Here is a 15825-nt window from a genome sequence, read left to right as displayed (position 1 = left end):
GTGTTGACACGTTGAAAATAGGCGGGACATCTATCCCTCGTTTCCATTCTCTGATTGGTTGTCGTGTATGACGTATAGAAGTACGCGCTCGTTGATTGTGTGAATCCTAAATCAATCAAACTGCCAAACAACGCCGACTAGGCAAAGTGAAAATAAATATGTAACGTCCGGAAATTAATATCAAAATAAGAGAGTTTCGTAAAAATGTATTTACTATCTTAAAAAACGGTTACGTTGGTTTTATTTGGTCAAGTAACGTATTATTGTTTAAAACATCACATATAATGAACAATAAAGCATACTTTCAATACTGTGCTGTTAGTTACTCACACAATTCAGTGTTTGTTCAGTGATTTTGCAATCCATTACATCTTTAGTTTAATCCCTAATTTAATATAAAGTCCTGATGTTTTTGCGTCACTCTTATTTGTTGTTCTTCTTTTATTCCCCAAAGTGAGTAATAGAGATTTTATTTGAAGGGCAGAAACACCTAACTTCCGGCGTGATCCTGGGTAACTTTGGAGAAGCTGGTTGACTTCTGGCTTCGTGGCTCATTGAATTCATACGCCAACTATTTGTCGATAACGTTAAACTGCATACGGGGGAAAATGTATTTATTAGCCGCACTTGTAGCTGTAGTTCTGCTCAGTTCGGAGGTTTTTGGGAAAACTGTAACGGGACTTTTTAAGAGCGAAGCAGCGAGACAGCAGAAGGGCCAGTTCATCACTAAATTCATGTACCAAGGTAACGATGCTGATGTGCTGCTGCTAACGTGTCATTACACCAGAGACAGTAGCTTATTCAGTTTTCACTTTAACGCGGCGTGATGTGTTTTCTTAATTTTTTATGTACTAGTGCTAGACTGTATCTGACAATGGCTCCACTAATGATTAACATCACTTTTAATTACCGTACTTTGCATATCCTCTGTTTCTTTCTTTGTTGGCAGTTATTATTAGAGAGATATAATTTGCAGGATCGTCAGAGTTTAAATTTTATTTTGAAGCCTTTGCTTATTTATGGTGACTTTCAGTGAGTGCTCCAGGACACTATATATTGAGATCAAACCTATATATATTGATATTAACCTATATATCTATAATATACACCCATCCTCTTGAACCCCTACAACAGCTCCAAGGCTGTCCTTTCACCTGCACCCTACTGCAGGATTGAGTGGTTATAAAAGTGTGAAGCTTCTGTGGAGGTCAGAGAGGAGACATTCATTTAAATCTTGGCTCTTTTTTATAATTTGGCTTATTTTGCTGTTTAGTTTCAGCTTGTCCTGAGATGAACTGCAGTGAATGTCAGTATGTTTGAAAACGAAACTGACATAATCCTTCCAGCTTCAGGAGATGCTTCTGAATCACAAGGGGGTATGGGTGGAGGCAAAGCTGGATTCTAAATGGGTATAACTGCCAAGTGGCCCCATAACTCCAGGGGCCCCCGAAAGCTACAGGCTCTCTGCTCAGCTTGTGCTTATTTAATTGAAAACATGTTTAGGAACATGCACAAACAATGCTTGTGTTTCAATAGAAAACCCTGAAATATTGAATTTGTAATGATATAAAAGAGGGAAAAGCAGCTAGTAATCACATTTCAGAAGCTGGAGCCGGAGAATGTGTGATATTTGTGCCTAAAAATAGTTAAAACAATTTATCAATTAGCCTGTCATGATTTGCACCAGTAAAGCACAATTTCAGCAGACTTGATAGAGACATTAAGGTGGGTTCTGCTTTATTAAATAATCGTAAGGCCCCACTAAATTAATCAAACTACCACACAACTAATCTGGGACCAGGTTTTTCTTATGAAATCTAATAAATAATATAATTTGCATAAGAATCAGTACCATTGAACCTCTTGTCCTGTCTCCGTCTTTTTGTAGGTGACAACGGCCTGCTGGTGTGCAGGCTGGACAACTCTGCTCTGGCTACAGAGAAGGAGTCCAGGTTGCTGTTGTATCGGGATATGGACTCAGACCTGGACAACCTCAGCTGCCCTGAGAGGCTCGCTAAAGCTCAGTTCACCAGTAAGAACCAGGGTTCACTAATACAGACAGCTGATATGATGGATGTGATGCAGCTGTATTTATTTATTTTTCTTATTTCTCTGTCTCCTCCACACTGCCACATCATCACACTGTGTTTGTCCTCCTCTTCCTCCTCCTCCTGCTTCAGTTTCTCTCAATCAAGAAGAACTCAACCACACGATCCCTCATCAGTCCACACCTACAGCCTGGCAGGCCCTGTATTCTGACAGATACACATGTCAGGTAACAGCAGCATCACAAATTGCTATGAGACTAACCCACGCTTAACAATGAACAAGCTTAGTCTATAGGGAGGAGGCTGGTGGAGGGAGCTGTTTCAGGTTATAATGGCTGCTGTGTTTTCATCATAAATCGTTTTTTTGTTTAGCTGTTTTAACCTAACCAGAAAGCTAACCAGAGACAGCGTATATTCGTATTAGCTTTAGCTTTGTAACTCTATAAATAAGTTAGTAGTAATAGAATAGATTTAACTTTATTGCCCTCCAAGGTTGAAAGCTGTCTTTGGTCCAACTGGCAGTTCACTAACAGCACATGACCACAACAATGACAGTGTGAATACTCCAAATAGTTAAATACAATACACATACATTTGTTAATAATCTTTATCCAGTTATTTTGCTGCTGAGTATTCCTCGTCTTGCTTCCTGTTTGTCTCTGCAGGAGAGTGCAGTGATACCTTCTTATGCTGATCTCAGTTTTACTGTCTTGCTGTTTAACGCCGACTCGGCGGGAAATCCTCTGGAGCACTTCAGCGCAGAGGAGGCAGGTCAGACATCCAGAGTACTCCCATCACCACAGCTGTCAGATCTCAGCACATTTTGGCACTGCATTACTGAGCCTGCTAATTAGCTAATGTAATTATCCACATCCACTGCTTTATGCTTGTGTGGAGCTATTAAAAGATGTTTTGTGTTAAATATTAATAAAAACGGTTTTCCAGAAGCTAGGTCAAATCTTTTGATACTCACAGTCTGCACAGATGTGACATTAGGGACTGTTCCTGAGAGATCTGCATTATTCATGTAGGACAAAAGGTGTCCTTCCTTGATTGTATCTCTCTCTCTCTCTCTCTCTCTCTCTCTACCAGGTCTCCAAAGTTTCTACTTCCTCCTGCTGCTGGCCTACTTCGTGGCCTGCTGTATCTACATCAAGCCTCTGTATCAGGCTCTGAGGAAAGGAGGTCCCATGCACACTGTCCTCAGAGTGCTGACCACGGCACTGGCATTACAGGGCTGCTCGGCTCTCTGCAACTACATCCACTTGGCCAGGTACATCCTGTAGAATCTGACTCACCTGCTGGGAAGTGTAAACCCCAGTGACTTGTGATTGAAATATTAGCACACCGATTTCCAGCCTTTTTTTAAGCAGCAATGTTGTTTATGAAATGTTTTTGCAAGCTGTTGGGAGACTTTATACACCTATAAACAACAAGTAGGATTGTTGTGACCGCAGATTGTCCTCGCTCGTTGATATGAGCAAGAACATTAATGAATTGGTCTTTTTTAATTGTTAAATCTATCCATTAATATGTCTATTATTGCTGTATACTGCTGGGAAATACTGACTAAATGTGATTAGAATAGTAAATAATTCTAGGCCAAATCATCGTCATAGTTTTCCATCATACTTTCATACTTTAGTCGGTATTATCATGAAACAGGTATAAAATACCGTTCTATGTGGTATTAAAGTCAGAAAGAGTAAGCTGAAATGAAATGACAGTTCAGTCTGTTGTCAGACTAGGTTGTAAAGTTGTATTGAGTTTAACTATGTCATACCTGTCAACAGAAGAGATTTGAAAATAAGGGAAGTTTTCAAGCACCCTGCTCCGGGCTGTCTCACCACCCCTACCACTGTCCACATACTGCAGTGAATCCTAAAATCACCATTAGGGAACCGCTTTAAAATATCAGTGCAACAACTATTTCCTACTTTAAGTATAAGTGACTACAATTAGGTGATCCGACTGTGATACTTGGCTCACTGCATTATATAAATGAAAACTCTAAAAGGCATATATATTCAGCACTTACAAGTTTATGCATTAGAAACTTGAATAAGGATATGTATACATCACTTACACATTAGGTTCCAATTTTGATTCTGAGAGAGGTTACTGGTTAAGTAAGCCAACTGGTAGAAGAGAGTGATTGTATTGTTGGTCCCAATACCTGCACAAAATTATAACCTTTTAGGCAGCCTGACTGACTGACTTCCCGTCACTAGATGCTTTAGCTAATGTTGTACATAATGCCAAAAAAGGCCCAGCTGGGTTTTTTATTTATTTATTTATTTTTTGGAAAGGTTAAAATTACGGGAGATGTATGGGAAAAATATTCAAACGGGAGGACGGCGGGTGAGAATGGTAAAATACAGGAGTGTCCAGGAGAAAACGGGAGGGCTGACAGGTGTGCTACACATATGAATTGGTACTGAGGAGAATATAAACTGATGTACTCTAATGTTTGCTGTTCCTGCTCCCATTGTGTTCTGCAGGTATTCCAGGGATGGTGTTGGTATTCCAGTGATGGGCAGCCTGGCAGAGTGTATGTTCCTCTTTCTTAAATATGCCCTTTCTTTCCATCCACCTATATTTTAATCTGCTTCTGAAGCTTGATTTAGTTATAAGAGCAAGAGGAACTTTACTGTTTTGCAGATTCAGTTGTTCATGGACAACAAATTAATTGTTATGTTATGTGCACCCTCTTTTTCCCACTCCATGTTCCCGGTGCAGTCTGGGATATGGTGTCCCAGGTGTCCATGCTGTACATGATACTGAGTCTATGTATGAGCTGGACCCTGAGTCGAGGCAGGAAGCCTCAGTCCAGACCTCTGCAGTGGGAACAGAGTCCGGCATCCACGGCGGTCGCTGTTGGTGGAGTCGTTACCCAGGTTTGCAGGATTACACTAGTATGTCAGGTTAATAATTGATTTTAGTGTGATATATAAGAATGATGCAGTTCAAGTTGTGGGATAAAAAGACAGTCCGAATTTGGGGGGAGTACGTTAGATTTGGCGTCTTCAGCATCAGAGACCTTTGAGAGGCACCTAATAATACTAGAGCTATTAAAAGTGAAACTCGTCTTCAGGGAGCGTTGCTGCTGTGGGAGCAGTATTCAGAAGCAGAGAGTGAACATCACAGCTACCACACCCAGCAGAGTCTGGCAGGTCTCCTCCTCATGGCCCTGAGAGTGGCCCTGGCCCTCCTGCTGGCCTCTGTCCTCTATCAGATCACATCAACTGAGAGGAGCACCCTGAAGAGAGACTTCTACCTCTGCTTCGCCAAGGTGAATTCCACGGTGCACTAACATACAGACAAACCTTCACCTTCAGTTCATCAGGTGCTCATGGGGTCTTCTTTGTGTTCTCTGCAGGGATGCTTCCTGTGGTTCCTCTGCCACCCCGTCCTCTTCCTCATGTCAGCTGTCTTCAACGAGCACCAGAGGGAGAAGGTTCGATGATAATGTTACTCCATATCTGCTTCATGTGTAAATAGGCAGCTGGTTTCTAACAAGTTCACCCTAACGACTCCAAAGAGGATGATATTGTATTTTTAAAGTGTTCCTCTGCACCCCTAGTGGCCAAATAACCCATGCTATCTCTGACTCTCTGTAGGTGGTGACCATCGGTGTGATCCTCTGCCAGTCCATCTCCATGGTGACCCTCTACCAGCTCTTCCTGTCTCGTTCTCTCTACTGGGAGGTCTCCTCTCTGTCCTCAGTGTCTCTGCCGCTCACCATGTCGAGGACGAACCACAGGGGGCGCTACTGAGCGCACCCATGCTTCACCAGATCATCATGAGCGAGGGAGAACATGCTACCACACGGAGGCTTGCCCTCCGTTAAGCTCCTTGAGAGGAGGGAGAACTTCTGAGCGTGATGAAGAAGCAGAGAAGATGAGAAGTCCTATTACTGTTTCCTGCAGACAGTTTAACAGGGAACTACAGCATGGGTCACAGAATGACCAGAGGAAGATATTTTCAGCAACACCCTACCTCTAGTTGCAAAGGATTTTTGACTAGAACATTACTGAGAGGTGAGATATTTAATGCAGGGCTACCTAGAGAGGGTGCTCCAGGCTTTCAAGTGGTTTCTTGTGCTCGCCAAAGTACAATTTCAAAACTGACCAACACAAGCGTGATGAAGACGCCAACGTCAAGATTTTAGGATGCATGTGCTGGCGAGCTAGATGTTATGAAGAAAAGACTGACTAATGTTAGATATAGTTCCTTGCACACAGTGCAGCAGACCAGAGGTGGAGATGGTGGTTTAGTCATCAAGGACACAACCCACAATCAGCACACTTGAGAGGTTTGTTGTGTCCAAAGAAACATCTCTGCAAGGACACAAATGCTCAAACATCTCTGTGCTCTCAGCTTTGATAATCAATCAAACAGTGGAATTACACTAATTATTACTATATAAAATAAAATGCAAAGCACAGGGAAGCATTACACCACTGCTTATCAATGGTGTTAGACCCAGGGGTGCAGGGTGGAAGGCATCCTCATTATTGAACTTATTCTGCTCATTCCACTGCACTTGGATCAAATCACCAAAGAGAGAGCTTGTCAGATAGATTTAAGTGAGGAAAGCTCTTTTCTGTCTTAAAGGATGACGCAGGTATTACTCTGTAGTTTTCTTATTGTCAACAAATCCAGAGACTAAGTCCATGTCCCTACTGAAGCTGATTTTTTTAATGTGTAAATATATATATATTAGGGCTGGACCTGAATATTCGAATATTCGACCGTTGGGTACACATTCGATTTTCAATTATGAGATTCGATTATTAAGGGTTTTTTTCGCGCACCTGACCGCCGACGACAGCAGTGAACGTAACACTCCAGTTCACATCAAAGGGAAAACGAAATGAAGCCCTCAGCTGTGTGTGAGCACTTTAAACTGAGTGATGTCAGCAGTAGTGTGGAAGTTATGGCGTTTATTAATTTTAGAATTGCTTAATTTCATTACGGATCGAAACAGTCAAATTTCCTACATTTTAAAATTAGCCTAATCAGTAAACTGTAGGCTGGAAACAAACTGACAACAACATAATGAATGCATTTAAATAAGCCTAATTATATTAGGCCGATTGTAGAAGAAGAGCATTTAGTCCCTATAATTAAAGTTAAAAATGAATTTTGCTTAATAACGTGTTAGATTTAGTGCTACCGAAAATACGCTCATCCCGTGCGAAACTATTCTCGGATTCTGCTCTGGACCTGCTCGGATCAGACTCTGTCACTCTGGACACTCTTGTACAGCAGCCACCAACCCGGTTCGACATGCATCTATTTTCACTCTGCCTCGCTCTTCCGCTGCTCAATATCCGATCCTTTTAACCTGCAATAAATATTTCTCCCTTTCTTAGTCCTGTACTTGGGTCTGCTAGCTTGCTATAACAAAGTTAAAAACAAAGATTTGGTAATAATCACTTACTTAGCCTAGCTGTGAGAATAAATAAGCGGAGCGCTCTCTCTCTTTCTTGCTATCTCTCACACATTCACACAGACTTGCGCACCCATGCCGGCGTTATCTCTCCCTCATCCGATCCCCCCTCAAGCGAAGCTTCAGTTATTCGCTCTTAATTACTATCGAAGCGTCGAAGCTCAAAAAATGCCATTAGGGCCAGCTCTAATATATAGCTATATATACACTCAGCAGCCACTTTATTAGGTTAGTAGGATCAGTTCCTTGTTGGTCTTGACTTTGTCATGGGATTTATTTACAATAAGAGAATAGATTATTAAATGGGTAGATCAATGAATCAGTAGGCTATGTGGTAAGATTGATACTCTAGACAAATGGATGGTGGTGAAGACACAAGTGGATGCAGATGGACAAATACAAGTAAAGGTGGATATACTGAGGGATGGTGGATGGTGGATGGATAAATAAAGTTTGGACTGATAGTTACAGTAAGTGGCCGGCTGGACAACTGAAAAAAAAAGGATACGTGTACTTTTGTCTTTGCCAATCCAAGTGATGTGCTCCCTGAACTTTACAGATCAAGCTGTACTTTGACTTATTTCTTTTCTCTCAACAGGAAATTCACAAGCTGACAGCATGAACTTATATAAACTGCATGACACACTGCATGCCTGATCCTTTTCCATTGACTGGAGCACCTGGGCTTTAATGCTTCAGCTCTGTGTGAATGGGAATAAAACGTGACCTCAAGTGTGTTTTAACAACACAGCAGATCAGGAGAAACCAAAGTCTGCTAAGAGCTACAGACATGGCATCTAATGAACCCCACTATGTAAATACAATGATATTCCCAATTTCACACTCTTACTTTCTAAAATGATTCAGCTCTGGTATTGGCACATTGTGACTTCCTGTGTGTGCTCATTAACCGACCTTTCATTAGAGCCCAGTGGGAACAGGCCTGTAGTTTCATTTGACTTTGACACGTTTCGTATGCTGAAAAATTAAATTCCACTTAAACTGATGGCTGACATAGTTATCAGCATAGACATGTTTATTCATCTTGTATTTATTTTTCATAAAGCTAAATCAGGTACTGCACAGCATGATGGTTAATTTGAGTGTTTTATGAAATTACATTAATGCCTTTAAGTAGCTGTGATTTAATGACTTTATTAACCGTTCTTTGTCTGCTAAATTTTAAACATTTCCTCACGCAGCAGGTACTTTCAGTTATTTTGAGCAGGACCCATTAAAAACTGACAAGGGCTTTGATCCAAGGCTTTCTTTTAACTTGACAAAAGAAAAATCTTAACTCAAGTTACATTTACTAGTTTATTCAGCTTTCAATAGATTGCCACATGACTTATCACATGTCCAAAGTTCCATACTTTTGCCACATTATTAAAACTCCAACTGCTGATGAAGATGTGGTTGAAAGCTTTGGGAAAAGCCAGTAAGTGGACTTTGAGTTAAAGGTGCCCTGTGGAGTTTTGTGGGCTATGTTTGCAGTCAGTGTTTGGTAAAAAAATATTTTGTGTATCCTTGAGGTCTAACAAACGGAGTACATAAAACATTTGCAATGCTGATTTTTTTTTTTTGACAGTTTATGTTTATTAGCTAGCAGTCTTTTTCTTCACTGCCTTTGGGAGGGTAGTGCTATGTTTCTTTGTGCCGGACCATCGCTACCTGTTAGCATGAAGCAAATGGTAGGATTGTGTACAGCGTCACCCATATGTTTGTGCAAAACAAAATGTGGACCCAATAGTTCTCACTAGCACTACTAATGGTCAAAAACTCCACAGGACACCTTTAAGACTTTTTAATAATTTTTTTATCAGTTATTTCCAAGGTCAAAAATGCACTTTCATGCTTAGTTTGGATAGATCATGTACATGGATTGCAATAAAAGCTGAGGGTGCTGTGGTCTTTTAGAGTTACCAAAAGGTACTCCCAGTGGCTGTAGCACTTTAGACTGTTTGTCTTATCATGACACAAAAGCAACACCAGTCTAAGAATGTGTGGCGCAGCCAGGTTCAACATTAAACTTCTTTACAGGGATTAACTGACCCTCAAAGTATGTATACTGCTCTGTTGGGGTCTGATCTAGCCAAAACCTTTCATGATTATAAATAAAAAATCAACATAAATAATTGGGAATGAACTATCTCTTTTCCTATCTCACTTCCTGTTTGAACAGGTCGAACAGACAGGTTTTTGATTTCTGTATGCAATTAAGACATTTCAAAATTAAGATTTCCTCTGGTTCAACTCTCAGTTCAAGTAAACCAGGTAGGCTACATGTTATATATGGTTTGATTTACTCTACTTTATTTGAAGAAATGCTGTAATTAATCTACATACAGTATATCCCATTGCCCAAGTGAATAAGCAGCTTCATTTCCATCTTAGCTGAGGTGCACTGTGCTGAGAGAAATTTTAATACCATGTCTGCAAAACTACACTCACCTAAAGGATTATTAGGAACACCATACTAATACTGTGTTTGACCCCCTTTCGCCTTCAGAACTGCCTTAATTTTACGTGGCATTGATTCAACAAGGTGCTGAAAGCATTCTTTAGAAATGTTGATTGGATAGCATCTTGCAGTTGATGGAGATTTGTGGGATGCACATCCAGGGCACGAAGCTCCCGTTCCACCACATCCCAAAGATGCTCTATTGGGTTGAGATCTGGTGACTGTGGGGGCCATTTTAGTACAGTGACCTCATTGTCATGTTCAAGAAACCAATTTGAAATGATTCGAGCTTTGTGACATGGTGCATTATCCTGCTGGAAGTAGCCATCAGAGGATGGGTACATGGTGACCATAAAGGGATGGACATGGTCAGAAACAAAGCTCAGGTAGGCTGTGGCATTCAAACGATGCCCAATTGGCACTAAGGGGCCTAAAGTGTGCCAAGAAAACATCCCCCACACCATTACACCACCACCACCAGCCTGCACAGTGGTAACAAGGCATGATGGATCCATGTTCTCATTCTGTTTACGCCAAATTCTGACTCTAACCATCTGAATGAACAGAAATCGAGACTCATCAGACCAGGCAACATTTTTCCAGTCTTCAACTGTTCAATTTTGGTGAGCTCTTGCAAATTGTAGCCTCTTTTTCCTATTTGTAGAGGAGATGAGTGGTACCCGGTGGGGTCTTCTGCTGTTGTAGCCCATCCGCCTCAAGGTTGTGCGTGTTGTGGCTTCACAAATGCTTTGCTGCATACCTCGGTTGTAACGAGTGGTTATTTCAGTCAAAGTTGCTCTTCTATCAGCTTGAATCAGTCGGCCCATTCTCCTCTGACCTCTACCATCAACAAGGCATTTTTGCCCACAGGACTGCAGCATACTGGATGTTTTTCCCTTTTCACACCATTCTTTGTAAACCCTAGAAATGGTTGTGCGTGAAAATCCCAGTAACTGAGCAGATTGTGAAATACTCAGACCTGCCCCTCTGGCACCAACAACCATGCCACGCTCAAAATAGCTTAAATCACCTTTCTTTCCCTTTCTGACATTCAGTTTGGAGTTCAGGAGATTGTCTTGACCAGGACCACACCCCTAAATGCATTGAAGCAACTGCCATGTGATTGGTTGATTAGATAATTGCATTTAATGAGAAATTGAACAGGTGTTCCTAATAATCCTTTAGGTGAGTGTATGTAATAATAATGCAGTCAATCAGGTGTAAAACACATTGTATTTGTTATATACGCAAATGACCGCACTCCCCCGTGTTTCCATTTCAGGGAGTTTGCAACTATATAGGCCCTTTAAAAAAATATTTTAACAAAATTCATAGTCACAGTTTATTTGGTTATTAGCAATTAGTCGAGAAAATATTTGCAATTTTTGGCTTCTAACTTTAAGGTCATACAAAACCTCAAGCTCTTTTAGGAAAAACAAAAAGATGGAGTCAATGCAGTTTAAGGCTGAACAACATTGGGGTATTTTGGGAGACAGGCTTCTCCTCATTCTTGCCAAGAGTAGATGAGAATGTCGATACTACTCTCATGTCTGTGCGGTAGCTAAATAGTCATTGGAGCCAGGAGGCAGTTAGACTGGAAACACTGGAAATCAGCTTGCCTATTTGTCCAAAGCTCAAAAATACACTACCACCAACTAGCTCACTAATGAATATATATATACATACATATATATATATATATATATAATGTATATATATGTGTATATATATATACAAAATGTGTAACTACTGTATTTGTTTAAATCCAGATAGGCGGAGACACACCATACACACAAAAACAGGATTTACTTTTTATTTACTTTTATCTAAGTAGGTTAAAACACATGCTAAAATGTATTTTGCTCATTTTATTTGGCCTATAGGGACCTAAACATATACATACAACAATGTGTACGTCTGAAGTCATAACAGCTGTCACATGTGTCTCATATTTAAACACAACGTTGGATGTTTGGCAGGTGATGACCTGTTTTGTTAGCCAAACATGGACGACTCCCTCTCTGATAGTCTGGAGCAGACCTGGTGCTGGTAGAGATGAACGAGCTCAAGTCAGATAATGGTTTTAAATAGAACCGTCCCTTAGCCTGGGAGCATTTGGAAAGATACTACGCAGGGAGTAAAAGCTGGACATGAAACCACAACATCTTCATACTACAAAGGAGAAGACAGAGCATCCTATTCCAGGAACGCTGGGTCATATTCAACAGTATATCAATGATATCATCTTCATTGTTTTATACACAGTGGAAAAATAGATTCAGTGATCTACGGACCTCAGCTGGCAAGGAAGCCTTTTAGTCAAGCTTAGTTCGCGAGCATTAGCTAAAGCGTGTGACACGATTTCCTCGCTCCACGAGACACAGGAGATGAACCGGAACTCAGATAGATGGGATTTTTTAAATAATTGTTTTATTCTAAACAGGCCACAAGGTGAACCAACAGCCACAAGTTAAGTATACATGTGTAGAACAATACGCTCAGTTGCCAGTTTATTAGGTACACCTAGCTAAAACAAAAATATAGAACTCTTAATATTTTGTCTATTCTTAAATCAGCCAGGGTAGGCTAAATAAGAGAAACAGCTCTCCTTATACAGAGCAGCAATACAATTCAACAGCACAACAAACTACACCCTCCAAAATGACCATAAAGTTCAATCGACACCTCTCTAAAGCAGTTTCAACAAAAGTCAACTTTATAACCTTCATGAAGGTAGGATTTATTGCAGGACTGTTAGACTGCATTAGTTTTAGCTAGGTGTACCTAATAAACTGGCAGCTGAGCATATAATATTCCACTGATATTTTTCTTGTAAATGTTTACACTTCGACTAAAACTTCAATAGTTTCTCTATATCAACTCTTTAATGTTTCAAATGCATTTCAGCAGCAAACACACATTTTTCTTGTTGTATTTTTTATTTCCAAAAATGTAGCTGCCTTTCAAGCATGTTGTTAAGTGAATGTTTTTTCATTCTAAAATGATTTAAACATTTAATAATATGTCACTTACATTTTTCAGTTATTGTCCTGATCTGCAAATGCTACACAACGATTTGTCCTGAGTCTGTTGTTGTGAAACAGATGTATTTTAATGGGTTTGCCACCTCTTCCTCCATGTTTACCTTGGCACCAGCACCTGTCTATCTGCTCAACCGATTTGTTCGGCATCTGTCGTCAGCACAGGAGCCCTCAGCGAATATGAGCTGCAATTTAATAGATCAGGCTTTGGTCCTGCTGAGGTCTAAAGGCACTAATCCTTGCGGCCACTCTTAGCCGTTGTCTTCACACAGACCTTTGAGGCCAAGCACAATGCTGTGATAGATGAGGAAAATATCCTGCTGCCACTGAACACCACACTTAACAGGTGTTACTTTCCACTGGTCAGTAGTTGAGCTCCGTCACAGCTGTATGCAGTAAATCTGTTTAAATACGGCTAATTTTTAAATCATGAGGATAAAAGGAGAATTTTGAAGCTAAAGGTCGATATCTGTAATTATCAAAACACAAGTGTATTTTCATAAAATATCTGCAGTTCTTTCACATTATGATTAAATCAGATAGAATACACTGTATATAGTGCAGAACGACATACAACAAAATATGTTATGACCAAGTTATAGGGGAATTTTGGTCACAGAAAGTTATCCTCCAGGGTTTTATGTTTTGTGTTCTGGCATATGATGCCGCAGGGTGATTTGTAGATTAGACTGACCACCTTATACAACCAATAGACTCAATATAGATTCAACACAGGTTCAATCTTCAAATCCATTCCAATACAGCTCTAGATAAGTAAATAATCCATGTCTTTCTTTTTTGTGCTTCATCTTCTGATTATACATCACCAGACTCAGCAATGTTTTTACAATGCCTGCAAGAAGTAACATGTTTGTGTTTTCCTGTCCGGGTGAGTTATTGCATGTACACGTGCACATTTAGACAATGACTGCATGAGCTGAGAGGTACAAGGAAGAAGCACTTTTACCCACAGGATACTGTTGTTTTTCCTCATTGTGACAGGCAGAGGACAGAAAAGTAATAGAACAATAGAGTTTAAGAAAAAGACCAAGTTTTGGCCTTGAAACAAGACTTTTAAGATTGAGTGGTAGAAGGAGCCAAGTAAGTCTGGTATGAGTGTCTGGGTAACCAATCAAAGCACTAACTCCTCACCCCTGAATTTTATATCCACTAGAAGGGATTATACACTGGACAGTAAAATATATGTTGCAGTGAGTCACTGCTGAGTTTTTTTGCTTAACTTACCATCAGAAGCAAACCAATAAAGTGCAATAATCTTTCCATTTAATGGGCTTTCATTCTTTAACACACACAGATATATATGTTAGCAAACACTCAGTCACACATAAATATGACCAGCAGCTTGGCCTGAATTAAAGTAGGGACATGGCAACAAGCAACAAAGTGGCTGGTCAGCTAATGTATTTCCTGATTGTAGGAATCAGGGCAGTAAAGCGTTATGATTGCTCTACTTGCACAGTCAACAACATCTACTTGTTTCATAGAAAGTACAGAGATATACACACAGTCTGCTGGGTTCATGTTTTATTATTTTATATATACAAGGTGGACCCTTTTCATGAGGTAAAATTAGAAAGATTTTGTATTTTACCCTCATTATTTTGCTCTCATCGGGGTGAATTCCTAAAAAAATCAGACCTGATTGAAAAACTCTACTAAAATACACATTTTTGAATTTATAAAACTGACACGCACTCTCATGGTATGTTGTTCCAAATTACTGTTTCACAATGTTTTAATGAAATATTGACAGAATGATAAGTAAAGATATATGAAGCAGCTATGAGAGTACTGCAATATGTAATATTTGTAATTACACATTAAAAAGGAGTTTGACACTTTACAGTCCCCCTATTTAGCATTTATAAGCAGTAAACGTTTCATAAATAGTTTAGAATAAACTAAAATATAGTTGAAACCATCTAAAAGGACATTTTAAAGTATTTATTTATGTACAGTATTTGTCAACAATTAGAACATCTCCTACGAAGACATATTTTATATTACTACATATGTTTTACTCTATTTCTATTCATTATCTGTTTATCCAATAGCCAATTTAAGGATCCCTGCATTTATATAATTAATAAAATGGAGTTTTAAAATAAATATTAAGCCTTTAACCACCTATCAGTTCACAAAATGAATTCAAACATTAAAACTTTTAGTTTTACTTATTTTATTTTATTTTTTACTGCCTTTTGTCACTTTTGGGGCTCCATACTCGGGTGCCTTTGCCAAAAAATAATATATAAACATGCATTTACATTTTAAGCATTGTTTGTAGTGTTTGTCTTAAGACAGCACTGAGACTCCATGAAAAAAAATCACATGTACAGTGGGTACGGAAAGTATTCAGACCCCTTTAAATTTTTCACTCTTTGTTTCATTGCAGCCATTTTCCAAAAATCAAAAAAGTTCATTTTATTTCTCAGTAATGTACACTCAGCACCCCATCTTGACAGAAAAAAACAGAAATGTAGAAATTTTTGCAAATTTATTAAAAAAGAAAAACTGAAATATCACATGGTCATAAGTATTCAGACCCTTTGCCGTGACACTCATATTTAACTCAGGTGCTGTCTATTTCTTCTGATCATCCTTGAGATGGTTCTACACCTTCATTTGAGTCCAGCTGTGTTTGATTATACTGATTGGACTTGATTAGGAAAGCCACACACCTGTCTATATAAGACCTTACAGCTCACAGTGCATGTCAGAGCAAATGAGAATCATGAGGTCAAAGGAACTGCCTGAAGAGCTCAGAGACAGAATTGTGGCAAGGCACAGATCTGGCCA

The 15825-nt window shown here is 39.6% G+C and overlaps 1 protein-coding gene across 3 annotated transcripts; it reads left to right on the top strand.

The window, feature by feature from the left end:
• The first annotated feature begins 536 nt into the window (after positions 1–536).
• Positions 537–8534, top strand: gpr180 (G protein-coupled receptor 180). Of its 3 annotated transcripts, none has more exons than XR_006827569.1 (11): positions 537–744; positions 1889–2032; positions 2181–2275; positions 2714–2819; positions 3141–3321; positions 4550–4599; positions 4788–4945; positions 5143–5340; positions 5428–5505; positions 5669–6088; positions 8102–8534. XR_006827569.1 is itself a non-coding variant. In XM_046065384.1 (10 exons), the coding sequence occupies exons 1-10, from the start codon at positions 609–611 to the stop codon at positions 5822–5824; spliced, it is 1302 nt and encodes a 433-aa protein (XP_045921340.1). In that variant the 5' UTR covers positions 537–608; the 3' UTR covers positions 5825–6976. The 3 variants fall into 3 exon arrangements, 1 of the variants encoding a protein (XP_045921340.1); XR_006827566.1 differs by having other exon boundaries at positions 5669–6363; XM_046065384.1 differs by lacking the exon at positions 8102–8534 and having other exon boundaries at positions 5669–6976.
• The last annotated feature ends 7291 nt before the right edge of the window (positions 8535–15825 follow it).

Source organism: Micropterus dolomieu, linkage group LG01 (genome assembly GCF_021292245.1).
Source record: "Micropterus dolomieu isolate WLL.071019.BEF.003 ecotype Adirondacks linkage group LG01, ASM2129224v1, whole genome shotgun sequence".
Lineage (NCBI taxonomy): Eukaryota > Metazoa > Chordata > Actinopteri > Centrarchiformes > Centrarchidae > Micropterus > Micropterus dolomieu.
This window is presented reverse-complemented; position numbering and strand designations above follow the sequence as displayed.

Bases quoted from the DNA above. Each gene is read 5' to 3' on its own strand.
- gpr180 (XM_046065384.1), top strand. From the start codon at position 609: ATGTATTTATTAGCCGCACTTGTAGCTGTAGTTCTGCTCAGTTCGGAG. The intron at 2,276-2,713 runs GTAACAGCAGCA...TTGTCTCTGCAG, and splicing joins CTGACAGATACACATGTCAG to GAGAGTGCAGTGATACCTTC. The intron at 5,506-5,668 runs GTTCGATGATAA...GACTCTCTGTAG, and splicing joins ACGAGCACCAGAGGGAGAAG to GTGGTGACCATCGGTGTGAT.